This window comes from Microtus ochrogaster, chromosome 4 (genome assembly GCF_000317375.1).
Source record: "Microtus ochrogaster isolate Prairie Vole_2 chromosome 4, MicOch1.0, whole genome shotgun sequence".
Lineage (NCBI taxonomy): Eukaryota > Metazoa > Chordata > Mammalia > Rodentia > Cricetidae > Microtus > Microtus ochrogaster.
In genome coordinates, this window is record NC_022011.1 from 85,572,753 (window position 1) to 85,599,101 (window position 26,349).

A 26,349-nucleotide genomic window follows, 5' to 3' on the forward strand; every position below is an offset into this window, starting at 1 on the left:
GTGTGAACACGGCGCTTGTGTGAACATGGTGCTTGTGAGAACGTGACACTTGTGTGAACATGGTGGTTGTGTGAACATGACACTTGTGTGAACACAGTGCTTGTGTGAACACGGCGCTTGTGTGGTTGTCCTGCACACCTTGTGCTACTCATCCAGAAAAACCTTTCAAACAAGTTCAAACAAGGAGCTTGGAGCACACCATGCTCCTTCAAGGAACTAGTGTGTAAAATGGCAAAGGCTGCCATTTAGAAGCTCCAAGCTCCAAGGCTGTGCTGCCTGCCACCCCATAGGACAGATGTGAGACCAATTTCCTTTTTAAAAGAAACCAGCTCTATTGTCCAGAAACAGCGATAACAGAGAAATTGCGTTTACTTTTATCTCCAACTTGCATACTGTATAAAGAGGCCTTCGGCCCTGGCATTGCGGGATTGTACCAACGAGAATGGTTCCTGGACTATAGGGTGACCATCTGCTGCTTTTGAAAGATGGGGTGACTCACAGAGGCTGCGAAGACAGTGAGCTTGAGCGTGGTCAGCCAGGGCTCCTTACTCACCCTGCTTCTTTCGTATTCTTTCCTCGAGGCAGCAAAGAGCTGAGCATTAGATATGGCGATTCCACAGAAGGGAAGGTACATCTGCATTACCTGGGGGCACAGAAAGCATTAAGAACGTTAGAGCGTCCACCCCAACCCAACGCCCACAGCTCCTGCCCCTGCAGCAATTTCCTTTCAGTCAAATGAACCGGCATGGGGTTGTTAGGGCCACCCTCTCTGCTTCAGGGGCACATTTTTCAGAGTTAACCCTTTATTATTCATAATTCTGAACTAGTGTGGGATTATTTTGTGACTTCTGCCTTCAAGGTCTGATATATCTTGTGTTCCACCTTTGAAAAACAAGAAAATAACTGGAATATGCCCCTGGAATTTAAAACTTGTATTCACATTCATACTTAGAGGAAGGCGGGACATGAGCGAATCCCCGTGTACTGATACATCTACAAAAGGAATCTCGGCAAGGCCTGCCAGCTACCAGACTTAATCATGCCTATTAGGATGGGCCTAGTAGGAGTTTAGGGGCTAAAGGCCTAGTACTCATGTGTAAGCTATCTCTGCTTGGATCCACTACCAGGTAGATATGACTGGGAAAGAACACAAACCGGCGTGGCTCTGCAGCATCTGCCTGAGGAAACGCTCGGAGCCCCCGAGAGAAAACACCTCCTTTGGGAAGAACTGGAATACCCAGAAATACCTGACCTAGAGAAAGTCTTTCTCGACAGGAGGGACATGCCTATCTCTAGAACATCTGATTCCAGGCAGATAGATGGATGTTCCAGCAAAAACCTCTGTGCTTTCCACAGCATAAGAGGAATAGGTGACTTTCTTCCTGGGGTTTGTCTAAAGCAAAGAGGAGATGGCATGGTTTGTATCAATCTTTTTTTTCTGTACACCACCCCCATCACTGTGCCCTGTGAAGAGGCACAGAGGCAGGCAGAGCAGTTCTGGCAGTGACCAGTAGGGGCAGTGCATCGCTCACTGTGGAGACCATGCCCACAGGAGCTCACGAGAGGCACCTGTGGGCCACCCAGGTGCCTGGAACAAAGAGCGATTTGGGGAAGATAAAGGATAAAGCACAAATCCCATTCTTTATCATTTATTACCTTGCTTCTTTCACCTAGCTACAGACTTCTGACCTGGAGGAATTTCGGAGCTCTATGGCATTGTTAAAGCTATAACCTCATTCTTAAAGAAGCAAGAGAAATAATAGAAGGGGAACCAAGAAGCTCAAAACCCAACACGCTTATTTTTCTAATCTCTCGGGATAAATTCCATCAGCGAGCCTTCGAGTTGTATCCCAGAACAAATGATATTTCTGCTTCTCCTCTTTCTCATTTCTTGCTCTTCCTCCTCATGCTTTAATAGGTTTGCCTGTAAACTTCCTGGTCCACACAAAGCTTCCTGAGCTCTCCAGCACTCCCTGCCTTCCGCCAGAATGGGACCACATTCAACATCAGCTCTACACTGGGCAGGTTTCCTTGTAATTTCCTGTTGGGGGCGGGCATATTTTGTCTGTTTGTTTGTTCTTCCTGCTATGGAGGTGGTGGCCATTATGATGACAGAGAGGAGGATCTAGGGGTCACTGTTGTGAGCGCACTGGGTCAGAAGCATAGGTCAACACGTTTGTGCTTTTCACGAGCCAGAATTTACAGGCAAGTTGTTCCAGTGACTGCACCTGCAGAGCGTCCAACTTCCCTTGATGAGCCTGGATAGGGCGAGCACAGGCTTTTTATTCCAATCTTAATTACTAATATGAACTTTCAGACCATATATTACAGATTGCATGTGTGTGTGTGTATATGTTATAGGATGACTACAAAAGATTCAAAAGGCAGGGGTTTTGAGGTGCTTTAAAGAACCCCCCTCTCCCAGAAGCCAAAACTGGGAAACTGATAATGATCTAAGAATCTTTGTGTGGATAAGGAACTCTGCGGAAGAAGCCAGAAGCTGCTGTAGCTGCTGCGGCAGAGTCAGAATTAAGCTGGGCTGTTGAAATGACCGGAAATGATGGGCAGGACAAGGTCAGGCAGACTGACGTGTGGCCAGGCTAGGAAGCTGATCAAGAGGTCAGGCAGACCCCAGTTTGAGGGGGCTTTGTTGACAGTGTGACTGAGTTAAGCTGAAGCTCTGGTGACAGCTGGGAGTTGTACCCAGATGATAGGGGACTGGGGGCGCTTACCCTTGCAGTGATGGGGTCTACCTCTTTAAGGGGTCCAGGTGAGGGAGGTACACTCCTTCCTTGGTCTGCTATACCTGCTGAGTTCTTGGGCTTGGTTTTGCTGATACAATTTTAATATAACATGGATTCCCACATTCTCAATTCACCACAATGAGCTTATAGGGTAGCTCTCTTTAACTCCAGAAATAAGTCACGTGACAGTCTCTGATTCATGGGTGGTATCAGGCAGATACCCATTCATATCTCCAACCAAGTGCAGGGGCATCCTTCATCTTCAAGATGGTGTCAAAGACTGCTTATAAAATGGAGTCTCTCAGGGCAAGACACTGTTTTGTACAATATAGACAAACTAAAAAGCCAGTCTTATGAAGTATGGTGTGATGTATAAGTCACAACCTGACCTCAACAATTATGTATCCAATTCTCCATCACTTATTTTGATTATGTTTGGTGTGTAAGTCTAGCAAACAGGAAGCAGAAGCAGTCTGATGAATTTATGAACTATTCTCTAAAGCCTTTCTTCACTTGGTTTGTGATATCAATTATTGAACTTTTTCTACCAGGCTTTATGTGTAATTAAAACATCTGGAATTTAAAATTTTTACATTAACTATATTTTACATGTATGAGTGTTTGCCTATCGGTATGTTGATATATCACGTGCCCAGGGAGGTCAGAAGAAAGGTGTCAGATCCCTGTAGTTACAGGTGGTTGTGAGTCATCATATAGGTGCTGGAAATTGAACCCCGGGCCCCCCGGAAGAGCATCCATTGCTCTGCACTGCTGAGCCATCTCTCCAGCTCCTAAGAGAATCTGAGTTTTAAGTCACGGTGTTTTTATCCTTTTTGTGGATTTTCTGTATGAAATTTAACAAGCCACTTAAGTGCTGTAAATCTACTTCCTTATCTGTAAGACACCAAGTTTATGGTAGCTTTTAGTGTTTTGCGGCTCAAATGATTAGAAATATCAGTGAGCCGTAATGTTATGCTTGCTGGAAGTGACACAGAATTCAATGAACACGCTTGTACCTTACTCAGGAAATGTCATTGGTAGTGGAACCTGACAGAGATGCAGCCCTTTCATCAGGGAAGGGGGCATGATGCAGGGTGGCAGGCACGGTTTGCAAGCTTCTCTAAGAACAGCACCTCTTTGACCTTCGCAAGGATGCACTCAACAGTGGCACTTTTTAAAAAGAGCTGAGGTTTGGGAGCTCCCAGCAGGCTATTGGGAGATAATTCTTCCCAGGTCTCTCCTCCTCCCTCCCCCACCCCCTCTCCCGTCAGCACATTTTCCAGAGGCACCGCTCGGTCAAGGATGCTTTGGCAATGAAAGCCCTTCGAAGGTACAGACACTGTCTCCTCCCTAATAAAAAGCAGAATTATTTGCTGTCCAATATAATAAAGATGATTTCTCCCCCTGGACAGAGGTCAATTTGGGGAGCCTCCTGCAATGCGATATGTCCCCAGTGCAGTTATAGCGTGAGGGACCAGCACAAACGCTGGAGCTCGGCTTCTTCCTCTTCCTGTGAGTAATAAATGATTCTCTGCCACTGATCCAGGAGTCTTGCACACCTTGCAGGACCCATGAGACTGTGGCCCACTGACTTGCTAACTTGCAGGTGGACTAGAGTCAGACTTTTTAATGATCACCAAGGTCGCCCAGACGGTAGAGGGTGGGGCTAAATTTCATTTTTAATTCAGTCACCTTGACCCTGGGAAATCTGCCCTCTTCTCTTCTACAGGGTCTTGCCTCTCAAAGAAATATGCATCTTTCCCATCTCCAGCGCATGGCCTGGTTAACTGCAGTATGACTGACAGGTGACGAGAGCAGAAGGGGATTGGATGTTTAAGTGTCAAGAGGGGCTGCAGAAGCGCAGGAGGTTCTGGTAGAGGAGAAGTAAGCGAATTCTAGTGATAACCAGCCCTCAGGTGATCTGCTGAGCTGATAGATTAAAGCCAATCCCAACCAAGGAATAAATCACACCGATCAGCATAAGACAGGCTAAAGAGGCCAGGATGGAATCCTATGAAGATAAAGAATCCAGCTTTGTAAGAGCTGACCAGCAGGCCCAGGGTCAACCTCAGGTGATGGTTTAAAGGTTAGCTCACACTTCTCTGGATAGAGGAAGAGGAACTGGGAAAGCAAAGAGGGGGCCGCTGGTGAAGCCCTAACGGGGAGGCACAATGTTGCAGGGGCACAGCACTGGTTGTAAGTCGGGAGCCTGTCAAAACAGAGCCGGTGGGTGAGGAGCCTGTGGTGTAGAAAGTGGGTCGGACACTGGGAACAAGACTACTTTGTCTCTTCTCCCAGTGCTAGAAAGCTTGAGGACCACCCAAGGGCACATGGCCAATTAGTGGCCAATCTCTCCGTTTACTTCTGTTGCTGTTAAGCCTAATCAACCAAAAATATTAAATTTTCAAGGAATTCTTCCGTTTACTGTAAGGTGTGTGTGTGTGTGTTTGTGTGTATGTGTGTGTTGTGTACTCTACTTTCCATAAAAAACTTAGATCACTTTGGCAGGATGAGTTCTTCAATCCATGCCACCGTGTTTTAGAAAGTCCCTCCCAATCTAGTTCTGGCAGATGAATGACATTATCACAACCCCAGGAATAGCCGCTCCATGATTCCCCATCTGAAACACCTAACACACATCACTTTCATGGGATGTGTTTAGATAATTATACCCCCCCCCCAATATGTCAGTATAACTCAGATTCGGCAGAGGTCAATGACAACATCCTGCTAATATAAGCCAGTTATGAAACATTTATCACAACATTTTGAATGTCAAAAGATCCCTGGCTGCCTTCTTTTGTTGACTCTAATTTATCAAGTCAATGCTCCCGTTTAAACAGCCAAACAAAAGCTAGTGGCAAAACCAACATCCTTCCTCACTGTACTTTCTGTATGTACTCATGATTATATGTATCTGGGCATGCATGTTTGTGGAGGCCTGAGCTCATGCCAGGAGTCTTCCTCAATTGCTTTGATCCTTTTTCATCGGAGCAGTTTCTCAACTGGACCCAGAGCTCACCGGGTCTAGCTAGCCAGCCTCCTCAGGGATCTCTTCTTTTTGTCTCTGAAGTCTGGGATTGCAGGTTGCCACATTTCCCTGACACTTGGGTTCTAGAGATCCGAACTCTGGCTCTCACATGTTTATGGCAAGTGTTTTATCCCCTGAGCCATCTCTCAGCCCCTTGTCTTTATGTTTTTATCTTTCTTGAAGAAAATCTATAAGAATAGCCTCTAACTTTGGTAGTAAATGTTTTGATTCTCTTTGTACAAATACCTTAGACAGGTATACAATTATGTTTATCATTACTTTCTCTTACTATTTAGAAGGTATTTTACCTTATCGAGTCCTCTTGACACTAATAAGAAAAATACCAGCTGTCATTCTAATTCTCTGAAGATATTTTGCCTTTGTCTATCGTTTCTCTTACACAGTTACGCAATTGGTAGCCATTTGTAGTTTTTGAGGTTCAATCAAAGGTGTAATTGAATCATGTAAAACAACGAATTGACAATTTACAGTCTACAGCTTGTGATAATTTTCAGTTTCATACTGATGTAGGTGAAATACATACTAGGGCCTAGCAAGATGGCTTGGTGGGTAAAACCACTTGCCTGGAAATCCTGTTGACCTGAGTTCAGTCCATGTAATTTACATGGGTCCATGTAAAGATGAAAGGAGGGGACTGATTTGTCCTTTCTCCACATAAACACTGCTGTATGAACCCCACACACATAGCACAGACAGAGAAATATATATGTATGTATGTATGTATGTATGTATATGTATATGTGTGTATATATATATATATATCTAAAACAAATAATTTCAAAATTTAAACTACACACATTAATTAAAGCTACCTGGACTTTTGAGTCTCTCTCAGGCCAGCTATATTTTATACAATACTCTCTGTGATGCTGGGCTATAACAAAGAGCAGCAGCTTCCAGTCATCCCCAGGAATGAAGGGGTTAACAGTCAACCTTCTATAATATACTATGCTGCTAAGAAGATGTCTGAGAAGACAGGTGTATTAAAAGCATTTGTGATTTAGGATATTTTCAAGTTATAATAACTATCAAGACATAACCAAAATAGGCATTGTGGGAACATCTGTACATTGGCCAATAAGTACTGTGGATGGTGACAATATTACACTTTTGTGAGTCTGCTTGGGTTCTTCATTAGCACTGGGAATATTCTACACGGTGGCAAGCATTGGTATGGCAATCCAGGACTCCAGCTGCACTATGGATACCCAGCATGAGCGATGACTCTGGATTTCTGTTTCTGCGTTTGTTTTTGAGACAGAGATGCATAGCTCATGTTAGCCTGGAACTCACTGTATAGCTGAGGGTACCCTTGAACCCCTGTTTCTCGTTTCTCCACCTCCTGGGTGCTAGAATTACAAGCATGTTAATTAATCTTCACATCCTTGCTGTGGAATATTATTTAAACTTCGCAAAGATGTGTTACATTTGTTTATGCTGCATTTGTTTGTGTAAAGATGTGTTGCGTTTGTTTCACTTTGCCTGCCTAAGGCACCTGATTGGTCTAATAAAAAAGCCGAACAGCCAATAGCTTGGCAGGAGAGGGATAGGCAGGGCTGGTGGGTATAAAGAAAAAGTCGGAGAAGAAATCTAGGTTTAAGAGAGAAGAAGAGAACAAGGGAGAAATAGAAGGACACAGCCAGGGCCAGAAACCAGGGAGCCACCAGTCAGTCAGACAGACAGACAGACAGAGAAGCAGTGAAAGTAGGATGGAAATGAAGAAAGAAAGAAAGAAAGAAAGAAAGAAAGAAAGAAAGAAAGAAAGAAAGAAAGAAAGAGCAAGGGAGGGAGGAAGAAAGGTAAGTATGTAGATATGTAAAAAGCCTGGCAGCAAACATAGACAATGAGAAACAGATTAAAGTAAGAGCTAAGAAAAGGTCAAACATTTATAACTAATAAGTCTCCCTGTCATGATTTGGGAGCTGGTTGCTGGCCCAAAAGAAAAGCCCTGTTACATACACATCTTCCCATTTGACCTGGTTTTCTGCTATACTGGGATCAAATCTTGGACTTCCTGATGGTAAGTCAGCACTCGAACATCTGGGTTCCCAGCCAGCTTTGGAGGGTTTCTCAATAAATGATACAAGCATAGCATAATTTTTGAAAAGAGAGAATAAGGGAAACACCGAAACAATGTGGTAACAGCAGAAGAAACTATCATTTCAATCCCAAAGCAAGACAAACAGAACAAACAAAAGCAGAAAGCCCAAACTCAACAGCAACGCTGTACTTTAATCTGCTCTTCTTGAAGTCCCTCCTTTTCCTTATTAACAAAAAGAGAATCTCGATTTGGCCTTCATCGTCCGGTTTCTGAATGCCAAAAGGTCCAACGAGCTTTAATGATGGGGACGCTAATGAGTCTGTACACCCTTGTGTGGCACTTTCCCGCTTGACAGCACTTTGTGGACACCGGCTGATTAATCTTTACTGCATCCCACTCGGAGAGGGAGAGAAGCTGAAAGTCATTAAACACTGTAAAAAGTCACATCCGCCCCGGAAGCTCATGAAGATATCATGAATAGGCATGCAATCTGAGCACAGAGCCTTCCATCGGTGTGCCAGGGAGAGACAGGAGCAGCCAGGCCTTTCAGATTAGCAAAGCACAGGAGGAGGCTACTGAGCATCCTGATTTGGTTGGGTCCAATTATCTATCATCAGAGAGTGGTGGAGGTACACGCTGGGGATTTCCTGGGGTTCCAGGGCTACACATTGATGGACCTCATTCTTGAGGGGCAAAACAGCTTGGAAACTGTGTCAAAGTTTCAAGGAGTCCCAACCCAATCTTTCAGAAGTGGGGATGTTTTAAGAGAGTTTTCGTATATTAAACAGACTCTTCAAACCTAGTATGTTTTTTTTTTTAAAAAAATAATAGCATATGGGAAATGCAACATTTACATTACTTTCATGAAATAGAACATGTTCCAGTTTTTAAGACTGGAATGCTGAGGGGCTGGGGAGATGGCTCATTGGTTAGGGGCACTGGCTGCTCTTCTAGAGGACCTGGGTTCAGTTCCCAGAACCTACACGGCAACTCACAACTATCTGGATGTCTATTTCCAGGGGATCTGATACCTTCTTCTGGTCCCTTCAGGGACTACATGCATGTGGTATGCAGACCAACATGCAGACAAAATACCCATACACGTAAAAAAAAATGGAATATTGAAAGTTAATCAAAGAAAATAGGAGTTTAGAGCTTTCTAAAAAATAAACCAATACAGATGTTTTCATTTCCTGTCCTGCATTTGAGTGCAGCTTGGTTTTTTAAATAAACTATCAAGCATATAGCATCTCATTTGGGCAGTTTTATAAAGATGAGTGGAATCAGACCATAACTGATTCCCGCTAATCTTGGAAATTCAAACATCACTTCAAAGAAGCCTGCTTCCTTCACCTCGGTCTCTGCAGACTATCTCAGGGGTGGAGAGACTTTGATATTTTTCTATCACAAACCAGTTCTTGTGGACTTTCTTACAAACAGCTTTGGACATCTGGACAGCTATTATGTTGAGCATAGTCCCACGGTAGACAGTTTAAGGATAAAGAAATATGTACATCTAAAAACACTTTAGTTATTATTATTTTTTAATTTTTGTTTCATTTTATTATTTGAGTATTTTGCCTGTATGTACAGCTGTGCGCCACATGTGTGTCTAGTGCCTGCAATGGCCAGAAGGGGGCATCAGATTCCTTGGAACTGGAGTTACAGATGGTGGGGAGCTGCCCTGTGATTACTGGGAATCAAACTCAGGTCCTCCTCAAGAGCCTCTAGGGCTCTTAACTACTGAATCATCTCTCCAGCCCCCTGTCTAAAAATATCTTAATATCTGGAGCTAAATGGTCTTCCAGAAAAAGAATCTACCCATTTGCACTCCCACGAACAGTAATTAGAATACTCATTTACCCCCACTCTTTCAACCGTGAGTCTCATTTTTAAGAAAGTCTCATCTGACAACTACAATCAATATTCATTTCGCCTTAGCTTACATTTGCTTGATTACCACCGAGATCACACACGCTACATCCTTGGCTGTCTATCTAATTTTTAACCTGATATTATCACCTCTTTCTTTTATTTTTAACTGGCCCTTCATCCCTTGCTCATGCTTAGCAGATCTTCATGGTGCTCCCAGATGAATAACAACTTTCCAGGTTTCAAAATCACGAAGGCTTACGGGAGAGTCATCTGTTGCCATCTGCGAATGCTGCCCCAAAGGTCTGACAACTGCACTTGCTTTGTCTAAGATGAGTAAAGGTGTTGGTTTGGGGTTCTTAGCCCCCTCCCCCTGCCTAAAGAAGTCCTCATAAAGACAAGCTACCTGTGCAGCTCTGTCAAGGTTATTTTTATAAGCAGTTTCACCTATATATTTCATCCATCTATTTTCATAACTTACAGCTCCTTTAACAAATTGGTCTGAGGTACAGTTTGGTCCAGGTATTTTTAGATTCTAGCTATAAAAGTCACGAAACCCCCCCCCCACACACACACACACACATGCACAAACACACTTTCCAAGCACAGTTGCAAATGCAGGAAGCTGCACTAGACAGCAAGAAATAATATACTTTTAAACTAAAATCCTCTGATATCCAGCAAAAATATTTGTATGAATTTTCCTAAATCTTTTTTTAAAGATGTGTTTTTTATTTATGTGTGTGTATGCAGGAATGTGTGTGACTGCATAGGTTGATGTACATCACATGTGTGCAGGAGCCCCCATGGATCAGAAGGTGTTCGATCCCCGGAGACTAAAGTTACAGGTGATTGTCAGATGCTGTGCGGGTACTGGGAACTTAACTCTCCCTATGTAAGAGCAATAATATCTTATAAGCACTGAGTCCTCTTTCCAGCCCCTAAGTTTTCTAAATATTTGGCATCATGTTTGTTTTATTTTTGCATGCGACCATGATTTTTTAAAAGTATTTTTCTATAGATACTCAGAAAAGTAACTCTGGGGCTGGAGAGTGGCTCAGAGGTTGAGAACGCTTCTTGCTCTTCCAGAGAACCTGGATTCAGTCCCCAGCATCCACGGGCAGAAACAACAGCTTGTTCATCTCTGTGTCCTTCTGCCTTTTGGCCCAAGGAGGGCACTCCTGTGTGTTGCTACATTGTGTCTTCAAGACTCCGTGTACACATGAACATGGTCTCAAGTGGTCGTGTCCTAAGCAAAGGAAGGGAATGTATGAGAACACTTCAGCCAGTCCTGGAGGGGAGCTTGAACATTCTCAGTTCTCATCTGCCTATTATCCAGCTGCCCTCCGTGTGGGCTTTACTCTCAGGCACCTCTGAGGCTATAGAGAACTTTACTCAAAATACAATTTTATAAGTGTGGAAAGAACTCCTTGAAAAAAAAAAAAGAAAAAAAAAAGAAAAAAAAAAAAAAGACTGAGCTTTACTTCCATAGGCTCAAACTGGGATAAATGGGCAATTAAAAATCTGTTCTCTGGTTGGCCGGGACAGAGTCATGGGTCCATCACTGAATTTGGGATAGACACAATGAATACTTGGATTGGCTGAGAATAGAGTTCTCCAGAGGAAAACCAAGATGCTGAGTTTCCCAAACGAAAGTATCCGCAGATCCTGCACTGTTTAACAATCTCCACCGCCCTCATTCCGTGCACACAATTTCCAGCGTCACTTTGCTTCTTTGAAATTTCCTTAAAATCCGACATCTTTTCCCAAATTTTTTTCCTAGGATCTTAAGGGCAAGAAGATGCTTCTATCCACCCAGAACAACCCTAGCACACAGTTGTTGCTTATGCTATCTACATTAAACACAGAAAGGGCTTCATGTCAAATGGCACCTTCTAGAAACTAGTAGAATGTCCTACAAGAATCCACCATTGACTAGGAAAGAAACACAGGCATCGCTTGAGTCTAAAGTGTAATTTATTATTTAGTAGTAGAGGCAACTTTTGCTTGCCTAGAGAAATATCTGTATATTTTTTTCCTTCATACATTACTTTAGGTCCTGTGAGACAAAAGTTCAGAATGGGGCCCACACTTTAAATTCTTGTCCTCACGCACCGTGGTCAATATAATGATCTATTTCTTTAAACTATACTTAGAACTTACATTTAATATCATAGAATCTATGTCCATGATCAAATCAGATTCTGACCCAAGCCAACACTATAGAAATGCTGACTTCCCAGTAGAGGTTTTCCTGAGCTAAAAGCAATGTTGTCTGTAGTGTTCTTCAAAAATAGACGGTTTCTTATAACACTTGCACGCCTGCCCCAGGGCTTCTCTGCCCACTGTGAGAGTTAGCCAAGGCTGTGGCTCAAGGAGTCTACAAAATCCATCTGTGTGGAGAGCAGACTCCTTGATGCCAGACTCAATATTTTATTTGTTTTTCTATTCTTCTCAAACAGGACGTAATCCCTGACGTGATGTTTCTTAAGAAATAATCCTTGAGTTACTGGGCAGTCACACACACACACCCCTCCAGGATTTTGTTTCTCCACACGCTATCTGGTGGTGGATGGTCTCTTGGGAGGGGCCCATTAGCGGGAAGGGTGTGCTGACAGCTTCCCGTCACACATAGATCCCGGAAGCTTAGGGTGCAGACGTAGACTGAGATGGGCAAGGGACCAGGTTTTAGTTTGTACCATTTGTTTCTCTTTGCTTCGAGAAAGGATAACAAAGCAGCAAAGGAGACCACTAACTGCCCATCAGTGTAGCAGCCCGAATTGACAGCATCTGTTATTGCAAGCGCTACACGTGCAAATCACGTTAGACTCAATTCTGATGTCGGCTTCTAAAATGCTTTGGGTTAACTTCACATGTGTGTTTTGTTTTTCCACTTTCTGGGCATGGGGTGGGGGAGGAAATCCTTGATTTACCATCTGTGCTTCTACTAAAGAAATTTTAAAAGTTGAAAAAAATGCACGCGTCTGTCCTTCCTGATTTTATGATATTGTAAGAAAATTTCATAGAAAAATGATAGGTTTTGATTTTCTTGTCTATCTTCTTACTGAGAACAAACTCAACATCTAGCAGAATGAATTTACAACTTCGCCAATAGTGGGTTCTGGTCTCACTGTTGTGTAGTTCAGTATCTCCACTCACATTATGGTTGAGTGGTAGTCAAGGAAGCAAGAGGCAGCTGGAGTTACTGAGGGCCAGGAATGCTGGGCGATGAGGCAAGGAGCCCATAGACAGGAGTTCGGGCACCTTCTAGCTAGCTTGGGATTTGGCCATTTTAAGGCTAAGATTAATTCTTAGAAATGTTCCAAAAGTAAAAGAAAATTAATATTTTCTATTACTTTTGTTGGTTTTATTAATTATAGAAATCTAGTAAGGTAGTAGGAAATATCTTGTTTATATTCATTTAGGTTTTATATATGAATTTTACTTCTTTCTTTCACTTAGATTTTGTTTTCTTTTGTAGTTTCTTGGGGTTTGTTTTTTTGTGGATTTTTTTTTCCCATTCCAGTCTCAATACTCACCTATTTTAGCCCGTGTAATAAAATTTCTACCTACTATGTAGACATGAATACCCTGGCAATTTAAGATTCTCATTCTATAAGATCTAATTAACTACCAGTTGTAGCTCCAGGAAAATCTCCTCACTGGTCTCCAGAGCCTCCTCCCTTGACCCCCCCCCCTCCCCACAGTTTCTCCCACCCCTCACTCCACAGACCTGACCATGTTCTCCCTAGTGCCTGCAGGTCAGGCCCTCTTGGCTCTTCACAATCTGGCCTGACACGAACTGCGCCATGCCTTCTGCCAGCCCTCACATACCTAGCTCTGACATCTACCGAGGGGAACACGACTTCAGACGATAACTCATTTCCTTTTAATTGTTTTACTTCATTTGAGTTATTTAAGACAGGCTTATAAAGCCATTATAGTTCGGGTTGGCCTCAAAGTTTCTGTCCCCTACTTCCTTAGCCTCCTGTGTGCTGGGGTTGCAGGCACTTTTCAGGAGGCATTGCCGTGACAGATAGCTGGACTTCATAGGCCAGACTGAGCATCTGAAATCGTTTCTCTGTCTTAGTTATTCCACAGCTATTTTAGAAAACTCTGTCTTCATGTAACCCTCTGTGTCTTTTCATTCAAAATAGAAACTACTCCATATACACCAATATCTAACAATAATACCAGCACTTATCCGTTAGAATGGGAAGGTGCTGAAAACAACCCTTAAATTCTACAGGGACGAAGAGATGGCTCCCTTAGTAATGTATTTAAGGACTTGAGTTCAATTCCCAGCATTCGTGATACAGCGGTGTGCAAATAGAATCCTAGGGCTGAGGAGGTAGGGATAAAAGGACCCCTGGATCTTGCTGGCCAGCCAGTTAATGAGTCCTAGCATCGGATACCTGCCTCAAGAATTAAAATGGAGAATAATTGAGGAAGAGGTTGCTTCCACACACACATGCAGGCAGATGCACCTGCATCCCCACCCCTACTCCCACACATAGAGAAACAAGACCCTCATCGTCCTGAGGAGTGGTGAGCTACTAGTCACATCCTCTGAGGTGAAACTGCTCTCAGTCAGCATCCTGTCTGCACAGAAATGTCCCAGAAGAATGTTCTCCGTAGTTCTGTGCTGGACTGTATTGGAACTCCAGTAATGGGACAGTACGATTTGGTATTCCAGTCTTTGCCTTACTCTCTCCACCACCACGGGAGAAATGCTAACATCACTGATTTTGCTAAAGCAGGGGGGGGGGTGTCCTGTGTCTCCGAGTTCTGATTTCAACACCGCAGCACCGCCTTCTCCATGTATTCTTACAGTGGATCTCAGAGAGTGTGAGAGAGAGGAGACCGCCTCTAGAAAAATCTCATCTGAAGAATACTTACAAAGAGACATGACGGGCCCCTGACAGAATGTGAAGTCGTGTTTCTGTGATTCTAATAATAAACCAGAGACTGTAATCAGCGCTCACTAGCCCCAGATCCTGTGTCAGATCCGATCCCGCCTTCTCGCTGAAACTGAAGAATTAACTCTGGTCAAAACAATGGAATAGTCTAGAAATACATCTTGAGTTACAGCTTTAATTTTTATGCTTCTCTTAATGAAGGCATGGGAGAGATAGTTCTGTCACTCCACATCCGTGTGGACAGAAGGAAAGAAAGCACTGTCAAATGCAAATGTATGGGAAACCTGCAGAGAAACCTGAGCTTTGCAGAGGGAGAGACCGCAAACACAGGCTAGGCAGCCCCCTCTGTGAGGCCTTCCAGCCTGGGTCTCTCATCTCCCATCTCCTGCCCTTGCACTGAATGCCCACGACTGGCCTCCATCTCCACAAGAGCAGAAAGATCATTCCAGAGGATCTCTGTTCCAAATGTGAGTCTCCACTGTTCTTCCCACAGGAGAGTGCACTCTCGGAAACCTGACAGCCAGGTTTAAAGAGATCACATTTTGATTGGCTGAAAATCTCCATCACTAAAAATGTCCAGGAACACCAATTAGATGCCAGTAAGTCAGGGCATAATAAGTGCTTTCCCCTGAGAAGCGAAGACGGCTACACACTGCTTGAAATAATGGCTAATGTGAAGAATGTGTCTGATTCTAAGAACTGTTCAAACCTTGCTGTTTCTTGCCTTTCTTGACTTTGCACATATCTGTGCTTGACTTTTCTGAGCTTCTTTCTGCTTAGTCTCATTAGGTTATTCTGGGGGTGTCTGTAGGAAAGTGTGGGTGTAAAGAGAAAGAGTTAACTCTGTAACAACAAAGTCCATCTGGTATTAACAAAATACAAACATTAATGACTAACCTTGTAATAGTGACAATTGTATTACTGCTACATTGTAATATATTGTATCACTATGTACTAACTAATGTAGTGCTAACATTAACGACTTCATACTGTAAAGTATTACAAAGCCTTCCTCTCCTCTCCGGTAAGGCTCAACACAGAGAACTCCATGTTCATTTTCTTTCAGTCAGGAATCCAAAAGCAATGCTCAGATTTATAAATAGGTAACTGCTGTTGGAACAACCATCCTACCCCTGCACACGATGTTTACTTACTAAACCGGAGCTCTAAGATAAACCCAGTGATAACAGATAGAGCACGGTCCTCGACAAGGGTGCATCCCTTCTTGCAAGTTTGATGACTAAGCCGAGACAGCTCGCTTTGTCAGTGTCTCTGTATGATTTTGCAGTTAATACATTAGGTTTCCCACTGCTCAATTTAAAAACTTATTCTTTGAGGTTTAAATTGATCAATTAATTATGAACAACTCAGTAGCTATCTCTCAGAATCATTTTGCATTTGTGCTATTAGTCACAAAATGACTAGTGTTCTTGAAGATAATTTTCCTGGCATATTTGTGAAGCTACGGATTTCATTTCCCAAGTTCCATCAGTGCAGACAGTAGGCAACGCACACAGGCTTAGAAAAGGAAGAGGACCGCAGTCAAGCAGGCAAGTGTGTACTAGCTGCTGCAAAATGTAATCAATGGCCACATCCAATACCTAGTAGCACACACACTAAATGGAAGCAAAGACAGGTAAAGCTTTGCGTGGATCTCAGTATTCATTCGGGGCAAGCCCAGGTCTAAAGCAGAAGCAAAAATCATTGAAAAGAAGAAAACTGGATAATTGCCAAACTCTGAGGCTTAATCTCCCATCCCATCCCCTTTCCTTGCAAGCAAAATAAGATAATAGAAAGGGCCGAGTGACTGCCCACAAGTATTCCCAGGGTACTGTGAAGGAGACTTAGCTAAGGACAAGTGTCTGGCGGGGCCACCAACTAAGGCAAGGCCAGAGTCATTTTGAGAGCTTTCAACAAAACCCAAAGTTCTGGCCCCTCAGATTAGCCTGATCTGAATCCCAAGGAGAACCTGCAAACCTGATAGAATCCCTACAAGATCTTCGGGAGATCAGAGAAATCCTGGTCCCTCAACTGCTCTCTGAACTTTAGTTGAAAAGTCCCAGAACTTCAGCATTAAGGAAGCGCTACACTCAGGCATCCTAGCCACAACCACCTCTCCTTGGGTCCCCTGCCCGCTCACAGGCCAATCCACTGATCTCCATGTTTTCATCACCAAAAACATCTATTCTTTTACATGTTATAAAATCTTTATCTGTCTCTGGTAATCTCTTTAAATTTTATTTTGTTTTTTTGTTTTGTTTTTTCGAGACAGGGTTTCTCTGTGGTTTTGGAGCCTATCCTGGAACTAGCTCTTGTAGACCAGGCTGGTCTCGAACTCACAGAGATCCGCCTGCCTCTGCCTCCCAAGTGCTGGGATTAAAGGCATGTGCCACCACCGCCCGGCTCTCTTTAAATTTTAAAATTACTTTTTTTTTTAACTAGGGAACATGCACAGCCCATGTGTGGAAATCAGTGGGACAATTTGTGGGAATCAGAGATCTCCTTCCACTACATGGAGCCTGAGGATCAAACTCAGGTCATCAGGCTTGGTGACAAGCACCTTCTCCTCTTTCCTGCATCCACAGAGCCCTCTCATCAGCCCTTTGTCCCTAATTTTATGTTGTTATCAATGTTTCAATTCTTAGTAACAAATGGAAGTTATATGTATTTATTATGTATAGTATGTTGGTTTAGAATATGTAGGCATTAATATGCATATTATAATATTAATATGCATATAGCTCTCATATTTATCACTTTTTGGGGGAGAAAACTTAAAATCTACTTTCAGTAACTTTTAAGGTGGTAATCCATTGTTATTAACTGTGGTCTACAAGTTATAAAATAGATTTATCAATAGATAATAGATTTATCAATCTTTGGCCCTCTGTTGAGCTGACATTTGGTATCACTTCTCTGTCTTCCCATCTTCCTTACCTAGCTCTAATCTTTTTATTCTTAAATAAATAATTATTTGCTTCTTACTTTTTTAATCATTAGAAGCACACACTCTGCGTAGAATTTTTCTGGCTAACCATGATACTTCACGAGTAGTTTTTAATTATTTAAATTATATATAGACCCCACATCTTGCCAACCATTTAGCAATAACCCAACTGTTAACATCAGCCCTGCATTCTTATGTCACTAAGATCAGGGGGTCACTGTGCTGGGAGTCACTGGGGTGAACAGCTACAAATCTGTGTAGGTTTACAGTGGTTCAGTTACACGAGTATCATTGTGAATCATAATTTTACTGTTTCAATAGAAACAGTAAAAATTATAGAGTGTTCTTGTAATAGTAAGGTCAAGCACTTCAAACTGGCATCATCAGAGTTGAATTTGTTCACAGGTAGGACACAGGGAGAACTCAAGAGTCCAGCTGTTCTCCAACCGTTCCTAGTGGAGCGGAGCTCCTACTTCATCTCTACCAGCCTGAGGCCACATCCCTTGATCCCTCGGAGAAGAAACAGAGGAAGACCTAGCTGGGGGAGGTTTCTCAGAGGCCAGTGAAGTCAGCTTGAGATTAAGGTTAAGAAGACCTTGCTGGAGTCCTGGTCCTGACAATCATGGCCCTTAACATGTGATATTAAGACAATGAACATTAGCCAAAGTGGTATAATACAGATCTCAGACCCTTTCCCTCATCTCAGGGAGGTTCCAGAAAGACTAAAAGTCCTAAGGGGCCAGATATTCTACCCAGAAACCAGATCTATCAACCTGCTCCATTCAGTATGTTGGAACATGATGCACCTACCTACCAACATGCCTTATTTGCTCTTTATATAATCTTGCTTAATTTTCCTGGTACTCTTCAGGATGCTCAGCCTTCTCAGACAGCTATCTATAGATTGGCCCATTGCCATAAAGAGCCATAGATCCAGAGGGTGGGTGTCACTAGAACGTGTACGAGGTGACTACACAGAGGAAGAATAGAACGGAAGTGTCTATCTCATGAGCAGACTGAAGCTGGCACAGCACTGTGAGTCTTGGCCCATACAGAAGAATGTTCTCCCCCCCCTTGTTCTCCTAGAACAATGCTGTTAATAGTTTCCACGTGGTTCTATTTTGAGCTTGGATGGCTGTAGCTCAGTATTTGTATGACAATGTCAGAGCCACAATCTCTTGATTTCATGTTCTGCCAGTGACACCACATCTATTTCATAACCAGGTTTTAGGCAAAGTCTTCAATGGAACAGGTAAGAGGACAGAGAAGGCAGCCTTAGATTATGATGGTAGGTACATTTCACAAAAAAGGTTATACCTTTTTTTTTTGCTATTAAAACACTCAATTTTGTTATTATATTTGTGTTTAATTCTGAGTCCTCCCCCAAGTTGACCATTAAAAAGTTTTATGAAAAGGGTTAGAGAGTTGACTCAATGGGTAAGAGCATTTGTTCTGTTTGCAGAAGACTGGGGTTCAGTCCCAACCACCCACATGGTGTCTCATAAGCATTTGTAACTCCAGTTCCAGAGGATCTGACACCCTCCTCTGACTTCCCTGGGTACCGGGCTTGCAGGTGGTACACAGACATATGTACACAAAAGTTCATACCCATAAAATAAACAAATCTTTGAAAATTTTTAATTCATGAAACAAAGTATCATTAACTTTTCCATATTTTCTATTAGCAGTATAGTAAGACTGTGAAGGTGGCTTAATGGGTAGATGCTCTTGCCATGCAAGCCTGTTGGCCTGCGTGTGATCCCAACAACCCACACAAAGATAGGAGAGAACAAACTCCATGACATTGTCCTTCAACCTCCACCTGTGTGCATAGCCACACAATAATAGGTTTAGCTTTTTCTTTTTAAGGGGTATGTTCTCAAATTTGGTGTTTTCTTATGAAACTAAGTATCTGAATTAAGTCTAATCACGTATTTGTTGTTGATCTATGTCTGTTTTTTTTTTCAGAGACATCTGGGCCAAATGGCAACTCTGATTATGCTAGAATTCTGTTGGGAAAGTAAACGAAAATATAATCAGGACAAAATGGGGTCCTGGGACGTTATGCTGTTTTATTTATCCCAGGAAAGTCTAGCAATGAAAGTGAGCTTGCAGTGGCTGCTTGAACGAAGAACACGAGTCCTCTTTGTAATCATTAGCCTTCCTATGAGCCCGCTGTGCCCACGGCTAGTGCCATTATCAATTTCAGCTGAAAAACAAACGTGCTGGTACAGCATTTAAAGACACATTTTTTAAAGCGAGCAGTTCTCTTTGCAAATTATGGTTATCAAGGAAGTTTACCCCTAAGTATGTTCTGTGTAGTAGTACAGCCATCATGGGACAAGAGTTCCATCAAGTAAGTTTGGGAATCACTTCGGAAGCAGTTATGTGGCCTGCTTGGATGAATTTGCGCTGCGAATGTCGAAGAAGGGCAGAGTTTATAATCTGCATTTGGAGGATTCTAGACAGCCTGGTGTTCCACAAGGAACACGCTAGGAAACGCAGCTTGCTTTCGGGTTTATGTATTTCTTAGTTAAATCAAACCTAAGATTTGTTTTAGGTGTCCCTATTTCAGGCAAGTCAATCCATCCAAGATATTGATGGAGCAAAAATTAACACCAGTCAGGGAGAAAGCTGAACTCATGATCGTCTCTGCAGCTCCCACCGTACTCCGGGTCTGAGAGCTTCCTCCTTCCTAGCTGGAATTTATCCAAGACAAATACAATGCCAGATGTTTTGAAACCTCTCATTTAACCTTAACGGCTATCTTCTGACTTAGCTGTTATCATGAGCCGGTTTTGACTGCCTAGGAATCTGAGCTTGAAGAGGACAAGCGTCCTCCCCTAAACTTCCTACCAGGAAGAGGCCAGTTAGATCCCACCAGGTGCACGCCCACACTTCGCTCCAACTTTCTGGTTCTTGCAATCTTCCCGCCCAGAGTTGTTCCCAGAGGCTTAGGTGCAGGTGTTGTGTTGTAGATTTATCAGCTGGAGCTTTTGCCCATTTTTTAAACATATTATTTCATTGCTATTAACATTTTCTGAAAAAGACAAAGTAGTCCTTGCTGAGGCATTCAGCAAGGTGGACAGCCCACTGCAAATTGTCATCTATGTGGCCTCCCTTTCTAGGCTCAGCATCTGTTATACATCTAGATGTTTCACATGCTTTGCTTTGACAAACACCAAGACAATAAATAAAGTTTTATTAGACTGCTGCATTTCCTGACATTTTATAAAGGCATAATGTGCTAGTTTTTTCTCTCTCCTTGTGACGATTACCTGAGAGCAACTGTTTACAAGGAGAGATATATTTTGATTATGAGCCTAGCCGTTAACTATGGAGCCATCTCTGTAGTCAGTCAGTGGAGGTTCACGCCTTAAATCCCAGCACTCAGGAGGCAGAGGCAGGCAGATCTGTGTGGGTTCGAGGCTACAAACAGAGAAACCCAGAGAGAGAGAGAGAGAGAGAGAGAGAGAGAGAGAGAGAGAGAGAGAGAGATACAGATCCATTGGGAGTAACAAAACCCTTTTAGCCAGAAAGAGGTGAAGAATGGTTTATCACATAAGTAACATAATCTTTTGATTAGTTTTGTCTCCAAGCTGAGAAAATTAAAGAACTAATACTAGGAAAATTAAAAGTTGATATTTTCATTAATGTTTCAAATATATCTTCATTACGTTTAAATTATTCTGTGATGCCAGCCCCCACTTTCCTTTCCCCATCCCAACCTCTCATGCTCAAGAGTGTGATCTCATCATCTTGAAGGAAATGACAATGAACCGAGACCTTTCCAGGGTGAACACGGGCTGAGCACAAGTCCCTCCAGTTCCCAGGGAAGTAGCCCAAACTGAGAGACCATGAGCTGGGGGTGTCAGAAGTCTCTTGAAGAGGAGCGTAATTCACAAGTAGACTCTCGGGTTAGTTTTTCAGAGAACTGGCTGTACGATCTAATAACGCCAGGAACATTTGAAGCCCAAAATGGGGAAACGCACACACGTAATTGGACATCAGCCTGTAATGTACTCGTGTGGAAGCTTTCTAAATGGGAACCGCATCCCAGGCTCTCACTCTATTTGCAGAGAGGCATTACCGGCGACAGTGAATTATCGCGAACCTACAGCGCTCTTGCACATTCTCACTGAAATCACGAATCCTACAGATTCCCATATGTTCTTAGGCTTGTAGACTATCTCAGGGTTCGTTTTATGACTACGGTATCTGCCAAGCATTCCTAATGAGTAAAAAAAAAAGTTACTTACAATTACCTTCTTCACTTTCAGAACAATTGCTCTTCTGCATCAAGTATCTCCAGAAAAGGAGCCGAAGAGACAGTTCCTTTCTGATTTCTTTTATTTCAAAAGTCGCACATGATACAAAGCTTGGGAAGCATCTCAGAGGTAGACTGGTTATTAAAAGAGCAGAGAGAGTGAGGCGGAGAGATTCGACAGTTCTCAGAGTCAGTCTGGGATTAGAGCAATGTCTCTGTGCTGCAGCCTCTGTCTCTGGCAACGAAAGAAAGCAGCGTGGCAGGGCATGCTCAGAGAACGTGGACTCAACTGGCCCCTAGATAATGGAAGACACATGTTTTCTCCAAGAAGGCCACTCTGGAATTTATTGAACACATTGTTTGATACAAGTGGTTGTCAGCCTGGCTATACTCAAAAGTCATCAGAAATCAAAACAAAAACCAGTAGGCCAGATCCCTACTCCCAAGTTCCAAGAATCAGATTTAATTCACCTGTGGTAGAATGATTCCGCCAGGGCTGAAGAATTCTGTCCTAGGGAGTCAGAGCCATCAAAAAGATAAAGTTAAGGTATAAGGTTCCCATTGTGGAGACATTTATCTTTTTAAATTATTGTAAAACACACAAACCCATGGAAAACAGGAGATTTTCTCTGGCCTAAACACACCAGGACCAGGGGAGCAAAATTCACTGTGGAGGATCACTAAGCATTTCCCTCAAATCCCCAGCCCCTGATCTAGTCACTGGTCAACTGACTCTTCATTTCTAAAAAGGAAAAGAATTTATTACTTTTTCCTCCTAGTTTTCTCAGGTAGGCATAATAATTCCTTGATATAACAGGACCACATGGAATGTGGCATCTATGAACCCACAGCCTAGAATGGCTAAGACATGCGACGTATATATCATCATGCCCAACTCTGTGGATTTCCAATGGATTCACAAATTACCTTCAAGTACCTAGGAAGTCATAGGCCCAGATTAAGAGTTCTTACTCTGTAGACTCACAAGTTCCTGGTCATGGATAAGAGAGAAGGGAAGGAGACAATAAGCAATATAGTTACTAGAACCTAGACATTTCTAAAGTCTGCTAAGAGGGTACTCAATGTGTCTGGGATTCACTTGTTGACCTGTGGGTTCTGATTTAGCAGGTCCACAACGGGCCTGGGAGTCCGTCTGCATTTCTATCTACGTGCTCATCCTATCTTAGCATTCTTAGGTACTTGATAATATGTCTCTCCGTAGCTTTTTCCCAAGTACTTGAGGACTCTCCAAGTACTTTTCCCAGTACTTGAGGACACAAAGGTAGGAATATTTCTACCTTGCTTGAAAACCCAATATTGTATCTAGCATACACTATTTCTTCCAACGAATTGAGGGAGCAAGGAGGAAGACAAACTTAATTCATTTTCCCTAGTCTCTGACTGCCACATTTAGGGCTTTTTAATTCAACAGTGTTTCTTTTCCTGGAACCAAACAGTATCAATTTTGTGGAGGCAATTGTTGGACCCTATAAACAACAGCGAAACAAATGCGGCAAAAATCATACGTAGCACTGCTCACGGAGAAATGGGATTCTATTATGTGGGCAATGTAATTTTTAAACCATTTGTCTAGAAAAGAATTAGACCTCAAACCAAGTTGTGATCCTGAAACCAGCTTTTCTGAACCAGAAAATAAAATAGAGTCCATTGAATTACACGACTCTCCAGGCTATTAAAGGTAAGAGATGGTGCCAGCAAAGCCGCACAAAGGGAAGGCTCACGAGTCCCCAGCCCACCTTGGGTTATCATTCCAGTATTTCTCTTCTTTAAAGAGCATTCATTTTTCTTATTACCCAAGTCAAACCCAAATAAAAAAAAAAAGGCAATATACTTTTATTTTTCTCTTTGACTTTTTCTTCTGTTTTAATGTAGGTTCTAGGGATTGAATTTAGGTCCTCCTGCTTGAGAGACAAGCAGTTCACCTGTTGAGCTACCTTCCCAACCCTTGTGTTGATTATCAAAGCTAGAAATTTGTAAAATGTAAAAAGAAAACAAAATACCATTTCAAAACAATTTATTGGTGACCCATAAATTGCTCTCTTTCCTCCACCTCTGAGTTTTTTCCAATGCATTTTAAAACTATGCCACAGTATGTAATGAACCATGACATGCTTTTTAACCTTCCTTGGTTGCAAAGACACAACAGGATTTGGCAAATTGCCTGATGGAGGCTAGAAGTGGGCATCATGAAGTCATCCCAAGACCAACGTGAACTCCATCAGCTGGCTCCATCTCTCTCTCCTTTACTCTATCAATGAGCATATTTTGTTCAGGATTTGGAAATAGAATTTAGACTATCTATCTCAACAGATAGAAATAAGGAAAAGTCAAGAGGGGGTAGGTATGGCCTTGTGAGGATACAGAAGTGATCTCGTGGCATCATCCAAACTCAGACTGGGAATAACCTCCTTCTTCGATTTCTTCTGCGCCACGAAGAAAGTGAAAAGCAAGGGAAGCTGTAAGGTCTTCGGTGAGTTCCGTGGGAATCAAGCCTTGGGGAAAGGGCACAGCCTCCAGCTAAGCAGCCACCGGAGCTGAGCTGAATAGAGTCACGTGGGAGGAAGGGGTGCCACGTGGCAAGCAGAATCCTATGCGGCTGCGGAGGGGGCGGATAATGAGTGAGAACAAGATATAATGGCTCACATGAATGAAGATGCCACAAAGAAACCCATTTCTCCATCCATTAACCTTGCACAAAAAGCTTGTCCGAGGACCAGGAGTTCCGAGAAAAGAGGTGCGCTTGGCATGTTGGGGAAGAGCAATCTCCATGTGGCTGAAGGTATGCATTCAATGAAAGAAACGAGAGAGAACTCCCAAAGCCAGACAGGCCCCACCCTGGAGGGCCTTGGAAACCAGGATGGAGAATTTAAATGCAATGAGAAGCAGGGAACAGTTTGAAACAGAGAAGGTGTCACAATCTGATTTTCATTTTTTTTAAATCATTTTTTGCTTACCCTATGGAGACTAGCTACAGAGGATTTCTTGAATAGGTAGGACTGCATAGGAGACTGTGCCAGTGGTCTAGACATGGCAGTGGGTTGGATCATGACCAGTACGGTAGCTATAGAGTGCAACAGAAAGCAGAGAAGAGGGTTATGTGCCAATATTATGTCTTTGCGCATTGATATTGAGCACCTGAAGGTTTGCTGTCTATGGAACTCCAGAGCCAGTCCCTGGTGACCATGAGGGAGCTCTCTACCATGAGCCAAACAGAGTTCTATCGGTAAGGGCTGCTGACTCTGTATTTTAAGCCCAAATCAATTTGCTGATAGATGTAATTAATTTAACCAATGAGAAAAGGATTACGTTTTAACAACTTGGGGGACAGTGGAGTTCTCTGTGAAACAGAGAAGATTTGGGGAGAATATGATGCAAAGGGACAGGATGGAATTAGACATGAGAACTGGATACCCTAAAGGTCAAGTCATGTAGAGAACTGGATTTCAGGTAGGAAAGAACAGAGTTTGTATGTTTATCAACTATTAGTGAGAAAATTAGATATGCATTTTATTTCTTTAAATTTTAATACCTTCAAAATTTTAGGTATGGAGAATGATTATATTATACTTTTAATCGAGTAATTGAGGAATGCCCATTACCCATCCTCTTTTTCCCCCTATGTTTGTAAGCTTTAACCCCAGCCTAGACTTATCAATATGTCTGTCACCAAGGGGTCACTACCACCCTGGTAGCCCCAGCAGGTGTGACAACCAAACACTGTCATTATTGTTTGGAACGCTGCATCACCTAAGGAAGTATCCTGTTGCTTGGAGTTTTTATTACCCGTTTCATCTTTATTTTAAAGATAAGAGCATCACCAGAGGACAGATGTAAAAGATAAATTAAATCAGACGTTCTACTTGAAGGAGCGAGGGGGTCATTGTCCCCGCCTGCCCTAGAGGACAGATGACAATTTGAAAAGTCCCACTTTGATGTCACGGAGTTACTAAGAAGCAAACAGCACCATTCTGAAGCTCACACTGAATAAAGAAATTCCAGCTAAGTAGCAAAGTTGATTCTTTATAATTTATGAAGACATTCCATGTTTGTGTTCTAAATGCCAACACTGTATTTAGGCATACCTCATAAAAAACTCAGACGTACTGCAAGACTGATGACCATACTAGGCTCCCGTCCAGTAAACCACACGAGAAAGTCAGGACAACCTATGGGACAGAGAACTTGAGACTTGCCCCAGTCACAGACAATTGTCTGAGCAGAGCAGCTCCCAAGAGCCTAGGAAGGTGGCTTGGTGGGGAAAGGGCTCACTGAACAAGCATGAGGACCCGAGTTCACCCTCCAGAGCTCCCATAAAATCCATTAAAAGCCTAGCACATAAACGTGTATCTCTAGCCCCAAAGCCAGGGGGTGGGGGTGAAGATAGGCAGAGACTCTGAGCTGGCTGGTCAGTCAGTCTAGCCAAAATCTAGGCTTAGTGAGACACTGTCTCAAAAAGTAACATAAAGCCAGGTGGTGGTGGTGGTGG

The 26,349-nt window shown here is 42.8% G+C and overlaps 1 protein-coding gene across 1 annotated transcript in view; it reads right to left on the bottom strand.

The window, feature by feature from the left end:
* The window catches only part of Pde11a (phosphodiesterase 11A), a 273,329-nt gene that overhangs the window by 180,748 nt on the left and 66,232 nt on the right, over positions 1 to 26,349 (bottom strand). Inside the window, exon 3 of the mRNA XM_005346609.2 lies at positions 554 to 643. Within this exon, the coding sequence (XP_005346666.1) occupies positions 554 to 643 (90 nt within the window). The remainder of the gene's footprint in view (positions 1 to 553; positions 644 to 26,349) is intronic.